The 22,012-nt window shown below is 36.0% G+C and overlaps 1 protein-coding gene across 5 annotated transcripts in view; it reads right to left on the bottom strand.

The window, feature by feature from the left end:
- Positions 1-22,012, bottom strand: part of CCPG1 (cell cycle progression 1) — a 40,847-nt gene that overhangs the window by 11,852 nt on the left and 6,983 nt on the right. For 2 of the 5 annotated variants that reach the window (XM_078079313.1, XM_078079314.1), the window contains exons 2-7: positions 9,816-9,884; positions 7,282-7,402; positions 5,456-5,532; positions 4,394-4,592; positions 2,105-2,200; positions 76-327 (exon numbers count right to left, since the gene is read on the bottom strand). In XM_078079313.1, the coding sequence (XP_077935439.1) occupies positions 76-327; positions 2,105-2,200; positions 4,394-4,592; positions 5,456-5,532; positions 7,282-7,402; positions 9,816-9,875 (805 nt within the window). In that variant the 5' untranslated portion in view covers positions 9,876-9,884. Of the gene's footprint in view, positions 1-75; positions 328-2,104; positions 2,201-4,393; positions 4,593-5,455; positions 5,533-7,281; positions 7,403-9,815; positions 9,885-22,012 lie in introns of those variants that run through there. The other 3 variants (XM_078079315.1, XM_036078265.2, XM_078079316.1) reach the window with 2 other exon arrangements.

Here is a 22,012-nt window from a genome sequence, read left to right as displayed (position 1 = left end):
ATCCCAGAATTCCTCTCTTAGCCAAGTGCCCATACACACCATTTGTTTACATGTAACAAATTTTCAAACACTTACCATAGAAATGTCCAAATCCCATGCTGATTGCAATCACCAAAGCAAGTATAACACACTTATTGAGACCACTGCTGAACTGGCGTTTACACAACTCCTTAGAGGGTTCAGTTTCTTGTTCGGGGAGTAGCCGTTCCTCAGATTCTGAACTAGAGACAGTCTTCTTCCTAGCGCGGCGGCGTCTAAAAGCAGGACTAGGCTGATGACTGGTTTCATCACTACTTGATTCATCGTCGCTAGGCTGGGATGAAAATACTATTTTAAAAAGAAAAATGTAAATATTAAAAATTTTCGAATAGCTTTTCCAATAAATATGATCTAGAATAATCAATGCCATCCCTACATGCCCTTTTACATAAGACAGGCAAAAACAAAAACAAAACAACACGAATAAAAACTCAAGTTTTCAAGTTTATCAACATAAAGCCAAAACATAAAAGATTTCAATTGTGATACATAAGAATCTATTAATCATATTCTGTGCCTTTGAGGGTCTAGCTGGTTTTATTTTTTAAACTTCTCTTATAGTTTACACTGTTAGAACAATCATTCTTATAGCCTATTAAATTTCTTTGCTATTAGAGCCATAAACAGATACTGTTTCTGGAAAGAAAAAAAACTCTCTTCATTCAATTTCAAATAGACATCATTTAAGCTCAGCTGTTTAAGGAACACAGGGAGGTATACGAAAAGTTCCTGTGACTTACAAAGTACAGTAACTACCAAAAGTTTTCTTGGGTGTATCTGGACCCTAGTTTCATTTCCATCCTTTGAGTCCACAATCCACATTCAAAGCACTATAGTTTAACACAGGTTTCCAGAAGTCAGATGAGCCCTTCCCTTCGACTGCCACTCTTACTAGAAGGTTATGAATTTTACCCTCTAGTAAATATGTCAGCATGAGGAAGTGACACAACAGCTATCTCCGAGAGTAAGGACTAGTCTGGCGCTGCTCCTTTATGAAAAGAACAGTAAACAACAACAACAACAAAATCCGTAAGAAATCTTAAGTCCTGGTAATATATCCACTAACAAAATCACCTTCAGTTTTCTTCAAATGTAGAACTTGTTAACACTGTTCCATCAATCAATAAACTACATGTTGACACCGAAAGTTAGATGGCTCAGTAATAATTTCCACAGGCCAGTTAGAAGGACAAAAAAAAAAAAAAAAAGCAAGCACCAACAGTAAAATGTGAACCTCAATTTGAAACAAAGAGCTCCCAATAACAAACATACATGCTTCAGAAAAGCAAAACAGTTCTTCAGACGACAGGCTATCCATGCCACAGGAAAGCTGGTGACTTGGGGCAGCCAGTACTTTTTAAAGATGGGCCACAGAGGATTCAGTTAACTTTCACACCGACAACAACACACACAAAGACAAAAAGAACTACTGAATGAAGGAATATTCCTAATATTTAGTGATACAGATGCCACTGAAAGATCTTTTGGTCATGACCCTTATGCCCATCATGTTTATCTGGTTATTCTTGATCACTAGTTTTTCCCAGATGCCGTCGCCTCAGCTGTGAGGTTACATTTCTTGGACAAAGAGAAAGAAAGGAAGACTTAAACAAAGCATTACATAATACAAAGGCATTCAAGATCATGGCTGGAGTATTTAAGATGGGTAAATGTAACAACAAACCATTTGTCAAAATCCCTTAAATAAATTTAATTCTACATTAGCATACTGCCTTCATTATGATTCTAAGTAAACAAGCCAGCCTAATCCATATTAATAAATTCATATCCTTATCTAATGCTTCCGTCTTTTTTAACCCATACATCCAATAGCTAAAATATTTTGAGTTCGAAATTTCTTTCAAAGCTTAATTTGGCCCATAGTCCAAGATGCAGGCAAGGCAAAGGCATGCAATAAGCTTAGCCGGCTTTATTACAAGATCAATTTGAACACCAGTTTAGAGTATCACAGATGACTACAGTTATCTTTAAAGCACTAAGTAAATAGTAAATGTGACTCGGCACACTCAGCTCTAGAAAAGCTGATCGGATTTAGTCACACCACCTTGGAAAGCGAGTTGGCTAGGAACATGGGGTTTCAGCTGATCATCCCATCCCCTTATGCATTCAGGAATCTTCCACAGCTTCTCCCACCACCTTTCTTTTGTGAATAAACAGGAAAAAAAGATGTATAAAGCTTTATTATAAAGATTAAAAAGGAAAAAGAGAATTGAAAATACTTATTTTAATTATCACTCAACATTGTTATTTGTGTTCCATCAAAATTGAACAATCACGCCTTTTAAAAAAAAACACATATGCAATACAAACTTTTCCAAAACTACCAACTTTGCTTTCTTGGGGGAGAGTCCAGTACGGGGGCAGTGGATAGCTTCCTTAAATGAACAAAGAGTATATTGCCACAAGAATCTAATTTAGAAGAAGAAAAAACTTGAAATCCTACAGAGATAGAGAAGACAGGAAAGGAAAAATCAAAATACCCAGGCAATGGGTAGTAGGGGATTAACAAACCAAAAAAATAGGTGAGAGAGAATGAAGACTCTTGACAATTGATTTATATATTTTCAATTTTTTAAAATTATTTTATGTAACACTGTCTTTACTGAAATAATTCATTTCTTCAGGACAGATAGCAATGGATAAAGATACTCCTAGTAATATTTCCCTTAACTGAAACTGTAAAATCCCCAAGAAGTCCAAGTTCAGAAAGGAGATAAAAACCAGAATAATGAGCTCTCAAGTGTCCAAGTCCCTGAAAAAATTAAGTTTGTAGGATCAATTTCTTAAATGTCTGCTTGGACCCTTCTGCAATACTCCTGCTTCAATGTGACTACTTTTTCTGGCCCATGAATATTCTCAAATTAAACCAGCATCTATAGTCTTCCAAAAAAATAAAGGAAAGAAGGAAAGAAAGAAGACTACTTGAATACAGCGTGAATCCTGGATTTAAACAAATAAAATAAAATCTGATAAACAAAAAAGATTCTAAGTCAATTCATTAGTCCTCGTAATAAATATACTATGTAAACCATTCTGGCAAAGTCTGACCACTAAGAATGCCAGATGAGTATTTAAATATTTGAATAAAGTGTTTTTAAGCTCCTGTTTATAGGAAATCTGATATACTAATTGAAAATAACTTGCCATTAAATGAGATAGCTAAAAATCTCTACTTGACATTTTATTAGCATGAAGTGGAATAACAGAAATTCCATTGTCTGATTCTGGCAAATGTAAATATTAAAGAATGGTAAACTCTAAGAAAATGACCTGAAATAAACATGTCCTTATTTTTGCATCAAATTAGGAACTTTTGGAATCACTAGCAGTGTTCCAACTTGTCTGTCTCTCAATTCATCCCTGAGTTACAAGGGTTGGTTAAAAACTGTGAGTTAATGATAGCTTTGATTCTTTTATTTCCCAGTAACTTTGTGTCTAAATATTTATGTCCACCTCGAAAGATGTTATATACATCCCTCAAGCTGAGTCAAAGAAATATAGAAAGGAATTAGCTCAGGAACTCACATTTTAACCTCCAAATCACTGTCTGAACAGTAGGCATTAAGTGCGTTAATAACATGACTTAAAATAGACACACTTTCATAACTCAATCTAAAATGAAAGATACAAAGGTCAGGGGCTTTGGGATACTGAGGTACTGCCAGCTCTTTGAACTCTGTTTAGCACATAAGTAGCATTCAATAAATGTTTGTTAAATGATTAATAGTTGAAAGGATCTTTTTTTTTTAAGATTTTTATTTATTTGTGAGAGAGAGAATGAGAGACAGAGAGCATGAGAGGGAGGAGGGTCAGAGGGAGAAGCAGACTCCCTGCTGAGCGGGGAGCCCAATGAGGGACTCGATCCCGGGACTCCAGGATCATGACCCGAGCCGAAGGCAGTCGCTTAACCAACTGAGCCACCCAGGCGCCCCAATAGTTGAAAGGATCTAACAGACTTCAATAAGAAGCTTCTTTCACAATTTCTAGAATATAAAATTTGTACCATTTTAAGCAGAAATCTTAACTTTCTCCTGCTTTTAGTTATAATGGCTCAATCTTCCACCCTTAAATATCTAAAATATATCAAATGCATTTCAAAGTGTTTCAGGTAATAACAAAGCTCCTTGAAGATATTTTTTCATCGTTTACTTAATAAAAGATGGTATTTATTGTTATAGCAATTCTGCTCTGGGACCTACAATCTAAGAAAACACTAGATAGAACAGTAGATTTTACAAAAAATCTCAAATATATTAAAAACTTGGCCATTTTATAAAATGTGGTCATAGGAGACCTTGAGTCTCTATCAGTGTATTCTTTACACAGCTCTTACCAGTTTCTGGCTGACAGAATGTATATTGGCTGCTGGAAGAAGAGCCCATGTTAAAGTCTTCTGCACTCTGTGCTTCTTCAACAATTAGAGCTTCTGGATTTCCAATTTCTTCTAACTTAGGTGGCTCAAGGGTAACAATATCAGAATCATCACTGACAGTTCCAAAATAGACATTGTCTTCAGATGACTTTTCTTCTCTCTGAGGAATAATTTTAAAGACAGTAAATTTAACAATTATTTAAGAGCCTTATATTTTCTATGTAGCTCAAAGTATACAACAGTACTTAAGTAGTATGGTAATTTCGGCTTAAAATAAAAGATAGAGGAGTCCTGCCCAAAAGACAAAGATTACAATAGCAGGCTCATCTTTTAGTTTGAAAACACCATCAAACCCCTTGGCGATTCTCTCAGAATTAGATCAAACTAATCCTTGTAGGCATTAGATCAACGTGCCTAATCATTGTAGGCTGCAAAAGCTGACAAACTCACCTTTAAAAACCAAGGACAACAGAAAAAGAGAGGATTCATTTCTCACTAATTCCACGGGTTTATTTGAGCCTAACTCTGTAGTCGGGAAGCCCATAAGACTGATTACAAATTTCTCTGGTTATGTAAGTAATAAACTTCAATAGCTATGCCATGTAAAAATCATCTAATCTAGTTTCATCCAGAAGTCAAGTAAAACATCAAAACACAAGATTTAGTTTGTTCTCAAATTTAAAAACAAATCTTCCTTTTTAGATAAACCCTAATAATTTCTCAATATAATTCAAGAATGCAATCTATTTCCCAAAAAAAAATTTATTAGAGAGTAAATGAATAGAAATTACTTTTGTAATTACTTTGGTAAATTAAAAGACATCTCACTTAAGAGTTTGTAAGACAGAAGCTAACTCTAATCATAAAAGTGACCAATCTGTGGAATCAAAATTTTTAATAAAAGTTGTTTATAATTCAAAGAGAAAAAAAATGCACAACTAGAAATGGAAGCTTTAATTATTCCTTAGTATTCACTAAGGAATATTCCTTATCGTATATCCACAGAGTACAACACAAGTTTACCTCAAGTGCTGACTTCGTTTCCTCCAAAGCTGGATAAGCAGTTTCTCCCATTAACACTGTATCATTCTGGCTACTCTCTGATATAAAGCAAAGATCAAGTCAATCAATTACACTCAACTGAGTTTTTGTAGTCCACACAGATTATAATCTGAGTACATAAAATCTAGTCCTAATTTTTTAAAGTGGATTTAATTAAATGTCACATACACTACCACTGCTAAAAAGTTCTCTGGCAATTGATTTATATATAGTATTTTCAACATAATCCAAAATGTCATTTTTTAAAATTATTTTATATAACACTTTCTTTACTGAAATAATTCATTCCTTCAGTAGAGATAGCAATAGATAAAAATACTCCTAGGAAAATATTTCTCTTAACTGAAACTGCAAACCGTTGCTAAAAAGATCTCCATATTTCAAACATAATTATTTGAAATTGTCAGAGGATAATTTCAGATACTGAATTCATTTAGTATCTACTAAAAAAATATATATAAATCTCTAAGTAAACATAATCTCTACTTTACAATACGAAAGTCCTGAATCCAGGATGTCTCTAAAAACCTGTTAATATGGAAAACCAATTTTCAGACATCTGATGGTACATTTCCTGAATTTCTAAAAGTAGCACTATTCTAATGACTAGTAACACAAGAATCAAAACTATAGCTTCAAATTATGAATTCTTCGCAATAAAAAGGACTATATAAAACAAGGATTCAAAAGAACACAGAAAAACAAGAAAATGTCACTATAGCAGATATATTTTATAAGAAACTCCTCAAAGAAAAAAATGTACAAAAAAACTAGAGGTCATAAAATTATATTTTTAATGAAAAAGGCTATAAAATTAATTGAAATTAAAAATATTAAAACAATATGATAAACATAAATTTTATGCATAGCAAAGAGCACACACCAAATGCTAATAGCAGTTACTGCCAGGTAAAAAGAACTAAAAGTGACTTAAAATTTTTTTTGCTCATCATTTTTTTCTGTCATGAATGTGTATTTTTCTCATATAATTTAGCCCCTCCAAAAAAACAGAAGAAAAAACAAGAAAAACTACCCCATTTGTATGTGTTACAAAGCCCCTAACAGCATATTAATCTGAAATTAAGACTCTTCAACAAAGATGGACTTGGGTCCAAGGACTCCCAAGAAGTTTGGAAATAATTTTACATATGTGAGTATGTGCATTTCTTGGGAGAAACCATCCACAGCTTTCAGATTCTCAAGGAGATCTCTGGCCGATCAAAGATGAGAATCACTGTTCAAACGAGAATAATCAATACATAGGCTGAAAACAAGATTAACAGGTATAATCTATCGTATTTCTAGCCATGACACATCCATTTTATTCTCCTGAGGAAATGTTCTGTTTACATTTCAATGCGGTTTTTAAAAAAGTTTAAGAGGTACTTTAAAAATGAAGAGTACAGCAGTTAAATGCCTTTTACCACCTCTAACCAAAAGTAATTTGAAGCGTGATGATAACTAGAGAATCTGAGTTTAGTAAATCCCTTATGATTAATTATTTTGTACATCACTAGCCTTAATCAAGATTAGTAATATTTAGTTACTGGTTACACTTATGGTATGAAAGAGTTATACGGAGGCCCAAATATATACTACAGCTGCAAATAAGCAAACCCCTGGGCAGGTTGGTAACACTACCTAATCCACACTAATATTCTAGTCATTCAGTGACCTATCATTCAGATTAGCTAGAAAGGCTGCCCACCTAGAAGAAAGGCAAGATTCATACTGTCGTTCACATATCCTATTATTAAAAAAAAATCAGACTCTTTTTAGTATCTTACCTCCCTGCTCTGACTGCAATACTTGTTGCTCCTCTTGCTCTAAAGATGTACATTCTGGAGCGAGCTCACAGCGGTCTCTGGCTGTACCATGTTCAGAATTCACCATCTCTATATCAGACCCCTACAGAAAAAGCAGTAATCAGTTATATATCTATCAGCTGCTCAAAGCTGGATATGACTACGTGTAGATACTTCCACCAGTCAAAAGTCCTAGATGCTGCCATTCTCCAAAGGGAACAGTATCTAATCTGACTACCTTTTATTCAATTTAGTCAATAAAGGCCTATGGCAGTGAAATGGCAGAATGGAATTGCAGGCTTGGATTCTAAGAGAAGTAAGCCAAAAGTCAAATGCTCTACTCTATTTAGTAAGCCCAAGCAATAAATTTGATGCCAGAGGGTAAGTTTTTAAACTAAACTTTAGCTATTTCTATTATTTTACTTCTACTCAACATTTATGAAGGTACTATGCAAGGTACTTCACTATGTGGTATGAGGTACAAAAAATTCAGATCCAAAATTCAAATTTACAGCCTATTCAGAGAAATTTCCACATGCGAATAACTATTTACTATGACAATGTAGAAATAAAAAAGTCTAAGGGCAAGGATTAAAATGAACCTATTATAGCATTAATGGAGTAAACTTTCCCTATAAAACTTTATAGAGTATTCTTTATTCTTCCAAGGTTGTCCTTCCTACTTTGATGTCAGACTGTCTTCTGTGTAATAAAACAGTGGATCTTACAGTTTTTTCTCCTCGTATCTTCATTAGCAAAATAAAGTTAGCCACTAAGCTCCTTCTGCTTGTCCCTATGCCCCTCTCCCAATCTTTTCTGTAGTTTATTGATCCATGTAATCGAAAGGTCTAAGTTCTCCTAATGAATATAACTCGAAACAGCAAAAATTAAAAGAATTCATCAAAGGAGTAGGTTTTGAGTTGAATCCTAAAGAGAACTCTGAATGTTAAGACTCTGGGGTTGCCTAAAGTGGCAGGAAAATCACAGAAATAGGCAAGGTTAGGGCTGAATTGGGGACTACAGAGGAGGCCAATGCTGGCCTAAAACAGAATGGTGGCAACGAGAAAGGAAAAGGGAACACATATAAGAGACATTAGCAGTAGAACCTGAAAACTAGATATGGAAGGAAGAGGGTTAAAAACACAAATATGATCTACTCTGTGACAAGATATCTCTAATACCGAATACTCTAATGACATACTTGGCTAAGTGCCAGAGAGGTTTTCTGTCTTGCTTCACAGTGCAGAATCACAAGTAAGACTCCCACAGCTTCCTTGCTCCTATACTGTTAATTATCCTTGAAGGAGAAGTTATTGCTATGGGAGTTGAGCTACGCTTTGTAGAAAACAGGTTAAAAATAGAAAAATCACTTATTAAAAAAAGAAAAAAGAAACCACCCCAATCTCAATTGGTACAGCTGCTATTAAATTTTCAAATTTTATTGCAGAAAAAAAATCGCTTTTTAGCTAATGTTGATTTTAAGAAGACATGAGTAACCAACTGTCTAAATCTTAAATTATCAAAGTAATTCTATAAAATTACCACTTAAAATTTGTATTAATCAAGGAAAACAAGTCAAGGCTTAAGAGATCCTAAAAACAAATAGGAAAACTATAGATAAATCCACTGAAACTTTAAATAGATATAGATGATTTTTAACTTATTACTTCTACTCATCAGTATTTTTATGATTTTTCTACAATGAACATATATTACCAGTGTGGAAAATAAATTAATGCTTATTATATACTAGTCATGTAACATCATACTTCTTTAATAAAACTCTTTTGAAAGCCTTCTAGCCAGAGTCCTTTTTCAATCAAGTTCTGTCAGTAACATAAGGTAGCGTAACATATCCGAAGTAGAACACATGTTCCCCATGTTCCTTTCTGGTCTGTTTAAATGCAGGCTCTGATATTTTCTAGTTATATAATCTTGGCCAAATTACTTAACTTCTCTAAGCTCTAGTTTTCTCAAATACGAAATGAGAATGAAAACAATCTATACCACAGAGGTTGTTTAAAATTCTATGAGAATGTAGGTAAAAGTACAGGGCCTAAACAAAAATAAACCCTCAATAAATAATTTGCCTAATGTCTCAAAGCCAAGAAAAGCAACGTACAATAATGCAGAAGACACTGCCTCATGAAGAGTTCTCAGCAGTAAAGTTTAATGTGGGTGGGAAAATGTCCAAGCTATAGACAGTGGAACCTCAGGCTTCAATGTAGAAAAATACTGGCCTTCAAAAAACCCAGGTGATACACTGTAGTATTACAAATGTCCTTATAGAAAGTATTAAATAGGGGCTCCTGGGTGGCTCAGTCGTTAAGCATCTGCCTTCGGCTCAGGTCATGATCCCAGGGTCCTGGGATCGAGCCCTACATCGGGCTCCCTGCTCAGCGGGAAGCCTGCTTCTCTCTCTCCCACTCCCCCTGCTTGTGTTCCCTCTCTCGCTGTGATTCTGTCAAATAAATAAATAAAATCTTTAAAAAAAAAAAAAGTATTAAATAGCATACCTCATGATTGATGACAGTCCAGCCACAAGATGAATCACTGTCACTGGAATTTTCAGACATTTTTCAGGTCTACAAATACAAAAACATGTTGTCATGTTGGGTACATTTTTAAAAAATTCTACAGGAAGCACTATATGTGCCCAAGTATGAAACATAGCTTACTGCCTACCTTCCAGGTAGAAACTGAGACAACCCACCCATAGATTTATCATGTAGGACATATAACTGCATACCTGTATGAACAAACACAACCAAACTTTTAAGACATCCTTCTGAGCTAGAATAGTACAGTCAGTCATACTGTAGGAATAAAGAAGCTGAGTCTGAAAGAAAATGTAGGATTTGGCCAAGCAGAACTGAAGGGAAAGGAGAAGCCAATTTGACTGTGTGGATAAATCAAGGGTTGAGAGACCAAACAGGGGAGTGGAAGAGCTCCTGGGCCAAGGAAAATGAAGTCTATTGTCTTGGCAACATGAAGCAATTGAGATTTTTCAAGCAGGGAAGAAACATGATCACAGTTTTTATGAAAATAACGGTGTCAGCAATAAATACTTCACCTGAATTAAAATAGGGGGAAGAAGACCAGAGATGGTTAGAAACTTGTCGTCATTGACAATAACCTAAACTTAAGTCCTAAACCAGCACATATACTACTGGTCACTCTACCTGGTTTGTTTTCCCCTTTCTATCTGAAACTCCTATTTAAACTTCAAAACCAAGCTAATTAAATGGTATCTTATTGGCTTTGTTCTATACATTTAAGTTCTATAAATGCTTCTATTATTGCACATACACTGAGAACACATAAATCCAACTTGATGGTTGGTGTTCTAACAGAAAGTTCTACTGCAGACAATTTAATATGGAACCAGTGTTCAAATTAGAACAAGGCAAAAAATATTGGTCTAAATCTTCCATTAGTGATTCCAGAAAAATTAACGTTTTAAAAAGAGGAGGTGCTGGGGCACCTGGGTGGCTCAGTCGGTTAAACATCAGACTCTTGATTTTGGCTCCGGTCACGATCTCAGGGTCATGAGATCGAGCCCCATGTTGGGCTCCATGCTGGGCATGGAGCCTGCTTAAGATTCTTTCTCTCCTTCTGCCCCTACTCGCCCCTAAAAATAATAATTAAAATGAGAAGATGCTTGGTCACTAACGATATAAAAATTAGCATGTTTTCAAACAAATTATTCAAAATCTAAAAAAAGATATAAAGATGATTGTATGACTTTTACTGTCATGCTAGAGCATTTTCCAATAAGTTCACCTGAAGTCACTCAATTACTTGATTTACTACTTATAACTGATTAGGGCCCATGCAGTTTATAACTATAAATTTAAAGGTAAACTATTACAGTGCAATGTCTTCTTTCCAGTAGATTACCCCAAAGGCTATAGTCTGCATATCCTATAGGGAGGGTATTAACCAATTTTTATGCCTTAGTAATTTTATTTCAGCATTCCTTATTAAGTTAACTATATAACTCCCAATTCCTCATTGAACCAGTTTTTATGAGTTTAAAAAAACCTTCTGATATGTTACTATTTGTACTTCAAGTCTTTTATAACATACTGAAAATTATGGGTTAACATATGAGACTACACAAAGACTGCGCAGGAGGAAAGGAGAAGGGTCAAAAAAGGCTTTATAAATGAGGTTGCAATGTTTAAGACATGCAAGAGAGCATTTTTTTTACCTGAATTAGTTGCCAAAATTTAAAAAGAGAGAACACAAAAAGTACTGTTTCCCCATTTAAAAAAAAAAAAACACGACCAAGTGGGATTTATCCCCGAGATACAAGGGTGGTTCAACATTCGCAAGTCAATCAATGTGACAGAACACATTAATAAGAGGAGGGAGAAGAACCATATGGTTCTCTCAATTGATGCAGAAAAAGCATTTGACAAAATACAGCATCCTTTCCTGATTAAAACTCTTCAGAGTATAGGGATAGAGGGAACATTCCTCAAGTTCATAAAATCCATCTATGAAAAACCCACAGCGAATATCATCCTCAATGGGGAAAAGCTGAGGGCCTTTCCCTTAAGATCAGGAACATGTCAAGGATGCCCACTCTCGCCACTATTGTTCAACATAGTACCTAGAAGTCCTAGCAACAGCAATCAGACAACAAAAAGAAATAAAAGGTATTCAAATTGGCAAAGAAGAAGTCAAACTCTCTCTTTTCGCAGACGACATGATACTTTATGCGGAAAACCCAAGACTCCACCCCCAAATTACTAGAACTCATACAGCAATTCAGTAATGTGGCAGGATACAAAATCAATACACAGAAATCAGTTGCTTTCTTATACACTAACAACGCAACTGTAGAAAGAGAAATTAGAGAAACGATTCCATTTACAATAGCACCAAAAACCGTAAGATACCTCGGAATAAACCTAACCAAAGAGGTAAAGGATCTATACTCTAGGAACTACAAAACACTCATGAAAGAAATTGAAGAAGACACAAAAAGATGGAAAAATATTCCATGCTCATGGATCGGAAGAATAAACATTGTTAAAATGTCTATGCTACCCGGAGCAATCTATACCTTCAATGCCATCCCAATCAAAATTCCAATGACATTTTTCAAAGTACTGGAACAAACAATCCTAAAATTTGTATGGAATCAGAAAAGACCCCGAATCGCCAAGGAAATGTTAAAAAAGAAAAACAAAGCTGGGGGCATGTGGCCTGATTTCCAGCTATATTACAAAGCTGTGATCACCAAGACAGCATGGTACTGGCACAAAAACAGACATACAGACCAATGGAACAGAATAGAGAACCCAGATATGGACCCTCAACTCTATGGTCAAATAATCTTTGACAAAGCAGGAAAAAACATGCAATGGAAAAAAGACAGTCTCTTCAATAAATGGTGCTGGGAAAATTGGACAGCCACATGCAGAAGAATGAAACTCGACCATTCTCTAACACCATTCACAAAGATAAACTCAAAGTGGATGAAAGACCTCAATGTGAGACAGGAATCCATCAAAATCCTAGAGGAGAACATAGGCAGTAACCTCTCTGACATCGCCCACAGCAACTTCTTTCAAGATACATCTCCAAAAGCTAGTGAAACAAAAGCAAAAATGAACTTTCGGGACTTCATCAAGATAAAAAGCTTCTGCACAGCAAAGGAAACAGTCAACAAAACAAAGAGGGAACCCACAGAATGGGAGAAGATATTTGCAAATGACACTACAGATAAAGGGCTGGTATCCAAGATCTATAAAGAACTTCTCAAACTCAACACCCAAAAAACAAATAATCAAGTCAAAAAGTGGGCAGAAGATATGAAAAGACACTTCTCTGAAGAAGACATACAAATGGCTAACAGACACATGAAAATATGTTCATCATCATTAGCCATCAGGGAAATCCAAATCAAAACCACACTGAGATACCACCTTACACCAGTTAGAATGGCAAAAATGGACAGGGAAAGGAACAACAAATGTTGGAGAGGTTGTGGAGAAAGGGGAACCCCTTACACTGTTGGTGGGAATGCAAGGTGGTACAGCCACTTTGGAAAACAGTCTGGAGGTTCCTCAAAAATTTAAAGATAGAGCTACCCTATGACCCAGCAATTGCACTACTGGGTATTTACCCCAAAGACACAGATGTAGTGAAAAGAAGGGCCATATGCACCCCAATGTTCATAGCGGCAATGTCCGCAATAGCCAAACTGTGGAAAGAGCCGAGATGCCCTTCAACAGATGAATGGATAAAGAAGATGTGGTCCGTATATATAATGGAATATTACTCAGCCATCAGAAAGGATGAATACCCAACTTTTACATCAACATGGATGGGACTGTAGGAGATTATGCTAAGTGAAATAAGTCAAGCAGAGAAAGTCAATTATCATATGGTTTCACTTATTTGTGGAACATTAGGAATAGCATGGAGGACGTTAGGAGAAGGAAGGGAAAAATGGGGGTGGGGGAATTAGAGGGAGAGATGAACCATGAGAGACTATGGACTCTGAGAAACAAACAGGGTTTTAGAGGGGAGGGGGGAGGGGGGATTGGTTAGCCCGGTGATGGGTATTAAGGAGGGCACGTACTGCATGGAGCACTGGGTGTTATACGAAAACAATGGATCGTGGATCACCACATCAAAAACCAATGATGTATTGTATGGTGACTAACATAACATAATAAAATTTTTTTAAAAAATGATCGCTCTCCCTCTCCTGTTCCCTCTCCTGTGCTCTCTCGCTCTCTCTGTCAAATAAGTAAAATAAAATCTTAAAAAAAAAAAAAGAAAAGGCACTGGAAGGATTCCCCCAAAGAACAGAAAAAGCATTACAGAGCAAAAACAAAGGGAGAAAAAATTAAATATGAAAGTTCTAAGCAAGGCAATTAATCTAGTATGAGTAGAATATTAAAAGAAAATCAGATATGAATCTTTAAAAGTGCATATATTAAGATGAGGAAGCAATTAAAGAGCCCTAGACATGAGGGATACAAGCCATCAGCACAATACTCCCCAGAGAAGCGGAGGACCTACGTTTAACCAGGACTGATGAGTGGGAGGGAACAAAGGAGAAGGGAAGGGGTGAAAAGATTGTAGAAGACATGAAAGATTGTTTTTTAAAGGACTGAATAACCAAATATAGAGGAGGAAGAGAGTGTTGGTAGGATAACTCCCAGGTTTCTGGCTTAAGTGACTGGGTAGTTGGAAAAACCATTCTATATGGAACAAGAAGTAGGATAAAGAAAACTGGCTGAAGTCTAAAAGCATACTTTTTCATCATGTGAAAGATTCTAACCTCCTCTATAAGCTCACATTCTCACTGCTGCTCCATCTCACCACAGACTTACCAGTGCTTTATTTTGTTAATAACCTTCCAAAATTTGTGGGTTACCAAACCCAATCAGAGATATTTAATGTATATATCTCCTACCCTTCTCTTGGTAATTTCCATTAAACAGTTCTTTTAAACAGTTCCTAGCATTTGTTTTGTAACAAAGTAATCTAATAGCTCAGGTGATGAAATTAACAAAGACAACATTTCAAAATAAAGTTATATACATTGTTAAATTGGAACAACTTTAGCATATTTGAGTTTTTCAAATCAAGGAGCCCACTTAAATTAGGCCCCAGTTTAATTCTTTGTTTACTCAACTTGAAGGAAGAACAAGTTTGACATCTACCCCAAATGAGAAAAAGACTACCAGCCACAACACCAGAGAAACAGTTTGAATAAGTAAAATTCACAGCCCTACTAAAGAATCCTTTTAAGTCAGCAATTCTCAAAAAGTTGGGTGCACTGCAATTAAAGCAAAATTTTAAAAAGTAAATTTCTGAGCCCCACCCTAGACACACTGACTCTAAAAGCTGCCATTGTATCTCAACCTCCCCACTTGTCAGTGATCTTCCTAAAATGATAATTTTATATATTACTCCTTTAAAATGTTAAGATTTTCATACTGTCTTTCGGAAAATGCCCAAAGGCACTGTATATCTAATGCTTTGTCTCTAGCATCTCATCTTCTCTCCATCCATTCCCTCTCCCCTCATGATTTTGATTATTTTGACCAAAGTAAATATGCACAAACCCTTCCCATTTTAAGAGCTTTACTAATAATTTAGAAATATGCAGAGTTTATGGGAAGTTACAAAGGCATAAAGAATACAAAGTTATAAAGCTGAGGGTACTTAATAAAGATTACAAACTTGAAGCATTGTTCTAGACTCAGGCTTCCTTCATTCCCGAGTAGTTTCTTTAATCAGTCATATATATCCAATTGCTTAGGTTTCTTGGGCATTCAAATACAACCTCTACAAAACTAAAATCACTTCCTGCTGTTCTTCCTGTTTTTGGTATCTAAGAGAACAGCATTAGCCAAAACCAATCTGGCTATAAGGAAAAGCCATGAAATATCAGATCAAAAATGCTAGATATAGGATAACTAAAACTTCACTTTGACCCAAAAATCCAGGCAAGTCTAACTCCTTATCCATTCCCGCTTCCACTGCCTAACCCAACTTCATTTCCCACTTCAATTACAGTGACAGCTGTATCCTAATGGATCTCCACCTGTCATCAATTCCCTTCCAGTCACTTCTTCAGAAGTCTGCCCACACTAAGTTTATCCTAAAACATAAATCTGATCATTTAAACTACTGAATCACACTGCCTTCAGATAAAATCCAAAGTCTTAAGAAATTTCAGAACAGGAGACATTATTTAAATTGACTCTCACTTCATAAGAAATCCTAAGGAACATTTCTTCACAACCTGTAAGATTTTATATGTAGAACTCTATGGAAGAGAATGATAATACATGATAATCCATGTAGTCTCATCTCATTTATGAAGCTACTTACAGCAGCTGTCCAATTCCACATTGGTATAATCACATTCTTCAGCAGACAGGAGGCCTAAGGTAAATACCATTTTAAATTCATTCCTTTATCCATCTGTTCAACATTTACTGAATTCTTAGCACTTGCTAGGTATTGAAAATACTATGTATCAATATATAAAACAGATAGGAGTCTTGCCTCCTGGGGCTTAAATTCTATTCCTAGTAGACTATGTTGAAATTTATCTAAGCCCTGTGCTCAAGGAAAGCAAGGAACATTGAAAAATCTCCCAGTCCTGTTTTGTCTTCTGACCAATGACCAACTGCAAAGGACCAACCTGCTCTCACAAAATCCCAGTTAAAAGTCACTTCCATCCTCTTCATGATTCCCTTGTTTACTTGTCCCTATAAAACCCCTTGGTTTTCTCCCTGAGATGTTTCTCATTAATGAATTTTCTCCATATTGCAATACCCTGAATTAAAATCATCTCAATTGTATTGTGCATTTCATCTTCCACACTGGAGTCATTCAATAAACAATATAAACAGCTAGAATATACAATGTATTTGATGGTTTATTTCCGACTATGGAGAAAACAGGAGGAATACAGAAAATGCTGGGTTGGAGAGGATTCATTTTTTAAAACATAGTCAGGAAAAGCTTCATTAACAAAGTATATTTGAGGGGCGCCTGGGTGGCTCAGTCTGCCTTAGGCTCCGGTCATGATCCCAGGATCCTGGGATAGACGCCCACATCCAGCTCCCTGCTCAGCGGCAAGCCTGCTTCTCCCTCTCCCCTCACCCCTCTCTGCCTGCCTGCCACTCTCTCTGCCTGTGTGTGCACGCTCTCACTCTCTCTCTCTGTCAAATAAATAAAATCTAAAAACAAAACAAAACAAGAAAGTATATTTGAGCAACTATTTGAATAGGTAAGGAAATCATTATGCAGTTAACTGGGGGAAGAGCATTTCTGACCAAACAGCAGGTACATAGTTGGAATGAAGCCAGCCTGCATCTCTGAGTAACAGCAATGAGGCCCGTGTGATAAAGACTGGCCTAGCAAGAAAGTAGGAAGAGATGAGGACAGAGAGCTAATAGGCAGGGGACAGACCATGTAGGGCCTTACAGATCCTAACACTTTTTAGCATTTTACTCTGACTGAAACTAAAAGTCACGAGAATTACGAGGAAAGAAACAGATCATTCTGGTAGCCTTACTGAGACAGCACTGTGGGGGACAGCAAAGGCAGAAGCAGGTAGGTCATTGGCAAAGCCACAATAATCCAGCTGAGAGATAATAGTGGTGTGGACCAGGGTGGTAGCTGTGAAGACAGTCAGAAGTGGACAGATAACACATGTATTCTGAAGGTACGGCTAGCTAACAGCACTTCCCAAAATATTGAATGTAAGGTGTAAAAGATGACTCCTGGACTAAACAAATACAAAAATGAAACTGCCACTGAGACAGGAAGGCTTCAAAAGCAGTAGGTTATGAAAAGAAAACTGGTGGAACTGTTTTGAGGCATTAAATTTGAGACAGCGACTTTATCACATCCAAGTGGAAACATCAAGCAGGAAGCTGGAAACTGAATTTAGGGGAGATATGGGCTAAAGATGTAACTGTAAAATAATTTAGGTGGCAGTTGTCAAAAGTAATAACACAGCAACAGTATTAATTTTATCTCATGAAGTACAACTGGAGTGTTACCTGATATGATGGTGCCCCTCATCCTTCCTGAGTAGCTACATTTTACTATGGAAAAGGATACAGTTTCCTATCAACCGTATCTTCTAGAATTAGACATGATGGAGAAGAATGGGGGCATTATTCTCCCACACGTCTATAATTCCAATGTAAGCCAACCAATGGGCTGTCAGCAAAGGTCCCAAAAGTGCCGCTGTACTATAAATGTGATCAAGAGGAGTCAGTCTAGCTAGCTTTCAAGAACCTTTTTCTAAATGTTTTTCAAAGGCTCCCGAACTTTCACCTCCCCCTAAAGGGTATCAAAATGCCTGGTTTAAACCAGATTTCATCTTAAGAAAGGGAAGAGAATCTAAGATCCCAACTAATAAAAACTTTTAAAATGTCCTTTATACTCTATTTTTTGTCCAATAACAACCCTACGGAAATAGTTTAAATGAGACTACCTTAACCTGGAACATAAAACATTCATTCAGTCAGTCGGCACTTATTGATAGCTATGCTATGTGCCATGCATGAATTATTATTCCAAGTGCTGTATCCAGCACAGCAGGGCGGCAGAACACGAGGACCTCCCCTGAAGAGAGTTCATATTCTAGCGCCACAAACAAGCAGAATATGTAGTAAGCCAGTTGGTGGCAAGTACTGTGGAGAAAAATAAAGCATGAAAGAGGAAAACTGAATGCAGGGAATGGGGGGGGGGGGGTGTATCAGATTTTAAATAAGGTTAGGGAAGGTCTCCTACCAAAATAGGAAGGCACCTATTTCTCCATAACCTTAACAGGTTAATGGCCCTCTTTAATTTCTGATCACCTCCTGAGCAAAAACGATCTCCTTATTTTAATCTGCATTTCCCAGATAACTTAGCGGGATTATACGTCTTTCCCAATGTTTATTGGCTATCCTTATTTCTTTTTCTATAAATTATCTAATGTTCCTAGGTTACACTTTCTTATTGGATTATCTTTACTGATTTGTAGTTCTTTATAAACTGGCTCATGAAATAACTTACTGTTACACTTATCACAAATATTTACTTCTAAAATGCTTCAATTTTTTAAAAATACCTTCTAACACAAATATGTTTTTAAATTTTATGCAAAGGCAGAGGATGGAGAACAGGGTGTCCTTTAAAACACTTGTATTTTACATCTTGCTTTAGAAAGTCTTTCCAAAGATTACAAAATTATTCTCATATATTTTCTACTAATACTTTTTCAATTTTGGCTTTTACATTTAGCTATTTAAATTTATGTATCCAGATTTTTTCCCTTTTGGTGTTAGAAATTATGCTGATTATTGAAATTCCATACTTTCTATGATTTGAAATGCCATTTTTTATTATATAAAGTTCTATATACATTTATTCATCAGTTTCTGTAGTCTCCATTCTGTATTCTTTGTACCAATACAATGCTAAGTTAATTATTACGGTACTTATCACTAGTATCATTTTTCAACTCTTTCCTTGGTCCCTTCCTAAACATAAACAACCACTCTAAACACTTATATGCAAACAAAGATGAAACTGATTGCAGGTTACATACAATACTTACTCCAAGTACTAGAATTTTTTTTTCTTCCCATTTAAAAGTCTCCCCCTGACCTTGAGGATAATTATTCTCTACAAAGTCAAAGTCCAGGGAGATATTCAGAAGCTTTCACTACCTGCTCTAACCTAGCAATCACTTAGGTCTCTCTGAACTCTTACCTGGTCAAAATGATCTACTTACTGTCTGTCTCCTAAATACAGAATGGACAGCCCTACCTCCATGTCTTCATTTACTCAAGTTACATTTCCTGGAACGCTTTCCTCCTTCCTTTCTTCTGATCTCTATATTTAAAGCTCAGCCCTCCTCCACGAAAGTTTTCCTAGATCACAGTTTCTGACACAATGGTCTCTCCTTCCCCTGAATTTACAGCATTTACTTCTTACTTCTTAGCATAACTTGCCTAATGGTAGTTTATATTACTCTTCTCCTTGAGTAACTTTGCATATTAGTATTATGTTCAAGGCTTTGATAAAGGTCTCCAATTTTAGCCCCACCCCTAAATTTGCCTCTGTTAAACTTAGCATAGTTGTATTTTTTTAATGCTGCCTATTTTCAAAAGGGATTTAGAGCCACTAAAATCACTAACCACCACAATGAAGACATCGAGAAAGAAAAGCTTAAGAAATCCACTATCATCTAACAATTTCACCCACTCTTCAGCTTCCCAGTAAAGTCTCCAGCAGCAAGGAAAGAAAATTTGATGACGCCTAATGCCAGCCACATCACCCCAGCGGTCTTACCCAGTTACTGTACTCCTCAGCTCTAAAAAGACCTCTTACAAAAGCCTAGCAGAATCTTTTTTAAAAAAAAAAGATGAAAGTCTCCAGCTGGAGCTGGCTTCTGTATCACATATTCATCTTACTTTCAGCAGTCAGATGATGATACTCTTGCATCTATCAGGAGACCAGCTTTTCTGATGTAATACTGAAGATGCTCTCTGTTTAGTATTAAAAACAGTAAAGTCTAGTTTAGATTTTTGCAAATGCATTTTACTCTCTAACAGTTTAGCAGAGACAGCCCCCATAAAAGTACTACACCTTAACCTTACTCCAACATAAACTCTTTGTTGTGATGCCATGGATTGACATGAAAAGTCACTAAAAAAGAGCCCTACTGAACTCATCATCTTGTCCCTTGAAACTGTTAGTAAGCACATACTGCACTACATTTTCAAGCATCTTCTTTAGAAAAATCATCAGTAGAAATTTCTGATTTTAGTGTTAGAATAAATGAGCTTATCCTGAACAGCTGGCTTCAGTAATGGGAAGAGTTTTCCCTCATGATACCTATCCTTGGTAAAAATATAGACATCATAATGTATATTGTGTGTAGAAGAGTATCTTCATCCTTGGTTCCATTTTATAATTCCTACCACTATGTTCCCTCTATCTCACTCTTCTCTTCTACTTTTATTACCTTCCTGAATTTTATATATGTTACCTTCCAAACATTTTATATAAGCACTGAGGTCAACAAGTTTCCTACCTTACTTTTCCCAATTAGCTGTTTAACAAATTTTTTAATGTTTTCAAAATTATTCAAAAATGACTTTAATGACTACATAATGTATTGTTATATTTATCATAGCTTATTACCCTATTAATGGATATTTTTAAGTTGCTGATGGGTTTTTTATCATCAATGAAAAACAGTTATACAAGAAATAAGTCATCTAAGACTTTTACTAAGTAAGATGGTTCTGTCACTATGCTTTATGGTAATTTGGTGAATTCACATTTAAAAAGTCATTCTGACACAGGGGCACCTAGGTGGTTCAGTTGGTTAAGCATCTGACTCTTGATTTTGGCTTAGGTCATGATCTCAGGGTTGTGAGATCAAGCCCCATATTGGGCTCTGTGCTGGGCATGGAACCTGCTTAAGATTCTCCCTCTCCTTCTCCCCCCACCCAACAAAAAATTTTGACAAATACTTCTGTAGTTAGATGGTGAGAAATGTGTCTTTTTCAGGAATTAAGGAGTCTTCAATCTGTTCACTGTGGGAGGGAAGAACCTTCCACTGTATCTGTTTTCTTTTTTCAAAGTAGTCTAATCTTAAGTGATGGGTCAGTTTATACTTTTCTTTTTACTAACTACAATGCCGACCCTATTTCAGTCCCCAAATTCTAGCAATAAATAAACCTGGCTTAGGAGTACCTAGTATCCCCTAGGCCTTTGTGCTATGGGAAACTAAGTACTACCCTAGGGAAGTTGATTGCAAGCTTACTGGCTAGAATGGTTAGGTAAACCCTTTATTTGAAAAAGACTAAGTTTCTATAGGACTTTTAAACTGTTATAGCAGATAAATCTTGCAACATATTTTCACCAAGCAAAGGCAAAGCTAAATGGCTTTCCAAAAACATCAAGGACAAAAGATTTGACAGGCAATTCTGAATATGGAACTAAGTGCTGTCTGCCATTTTGGATGCTCAAAACACAACACAAAAGCTTCCCACCATTGGTATAAAAGGTAGAGGATAAAAGAGATGCAGAAATACAATAGCCACTTTCACATAAAATATTTTTGAATTAAAAAAAGAAAGCAAATTTCATTGTTCTCCTATACTGCCTCCCAAAGGGGGAAAAAAAAAAAAACTTTTTGCCAAGTTGCATCATT

This window comes from Halichoerus grypus, chromosome 8 (genome assembly GCF_964656455.1).
Source record: "Halichoerus grypus chromosome 8, mHalGry1.hap1.1, whole genome shotgun sequence".
Lineage (NCBI taxonomy): Eukaryota > Metazoa > Chordata > Mammalia > Carnivora > Phocidae > Halichoerus > Halichoerus grypus.
This window is presented reverse-complemented; position numbering and strand designations above follow the sequence as displayed.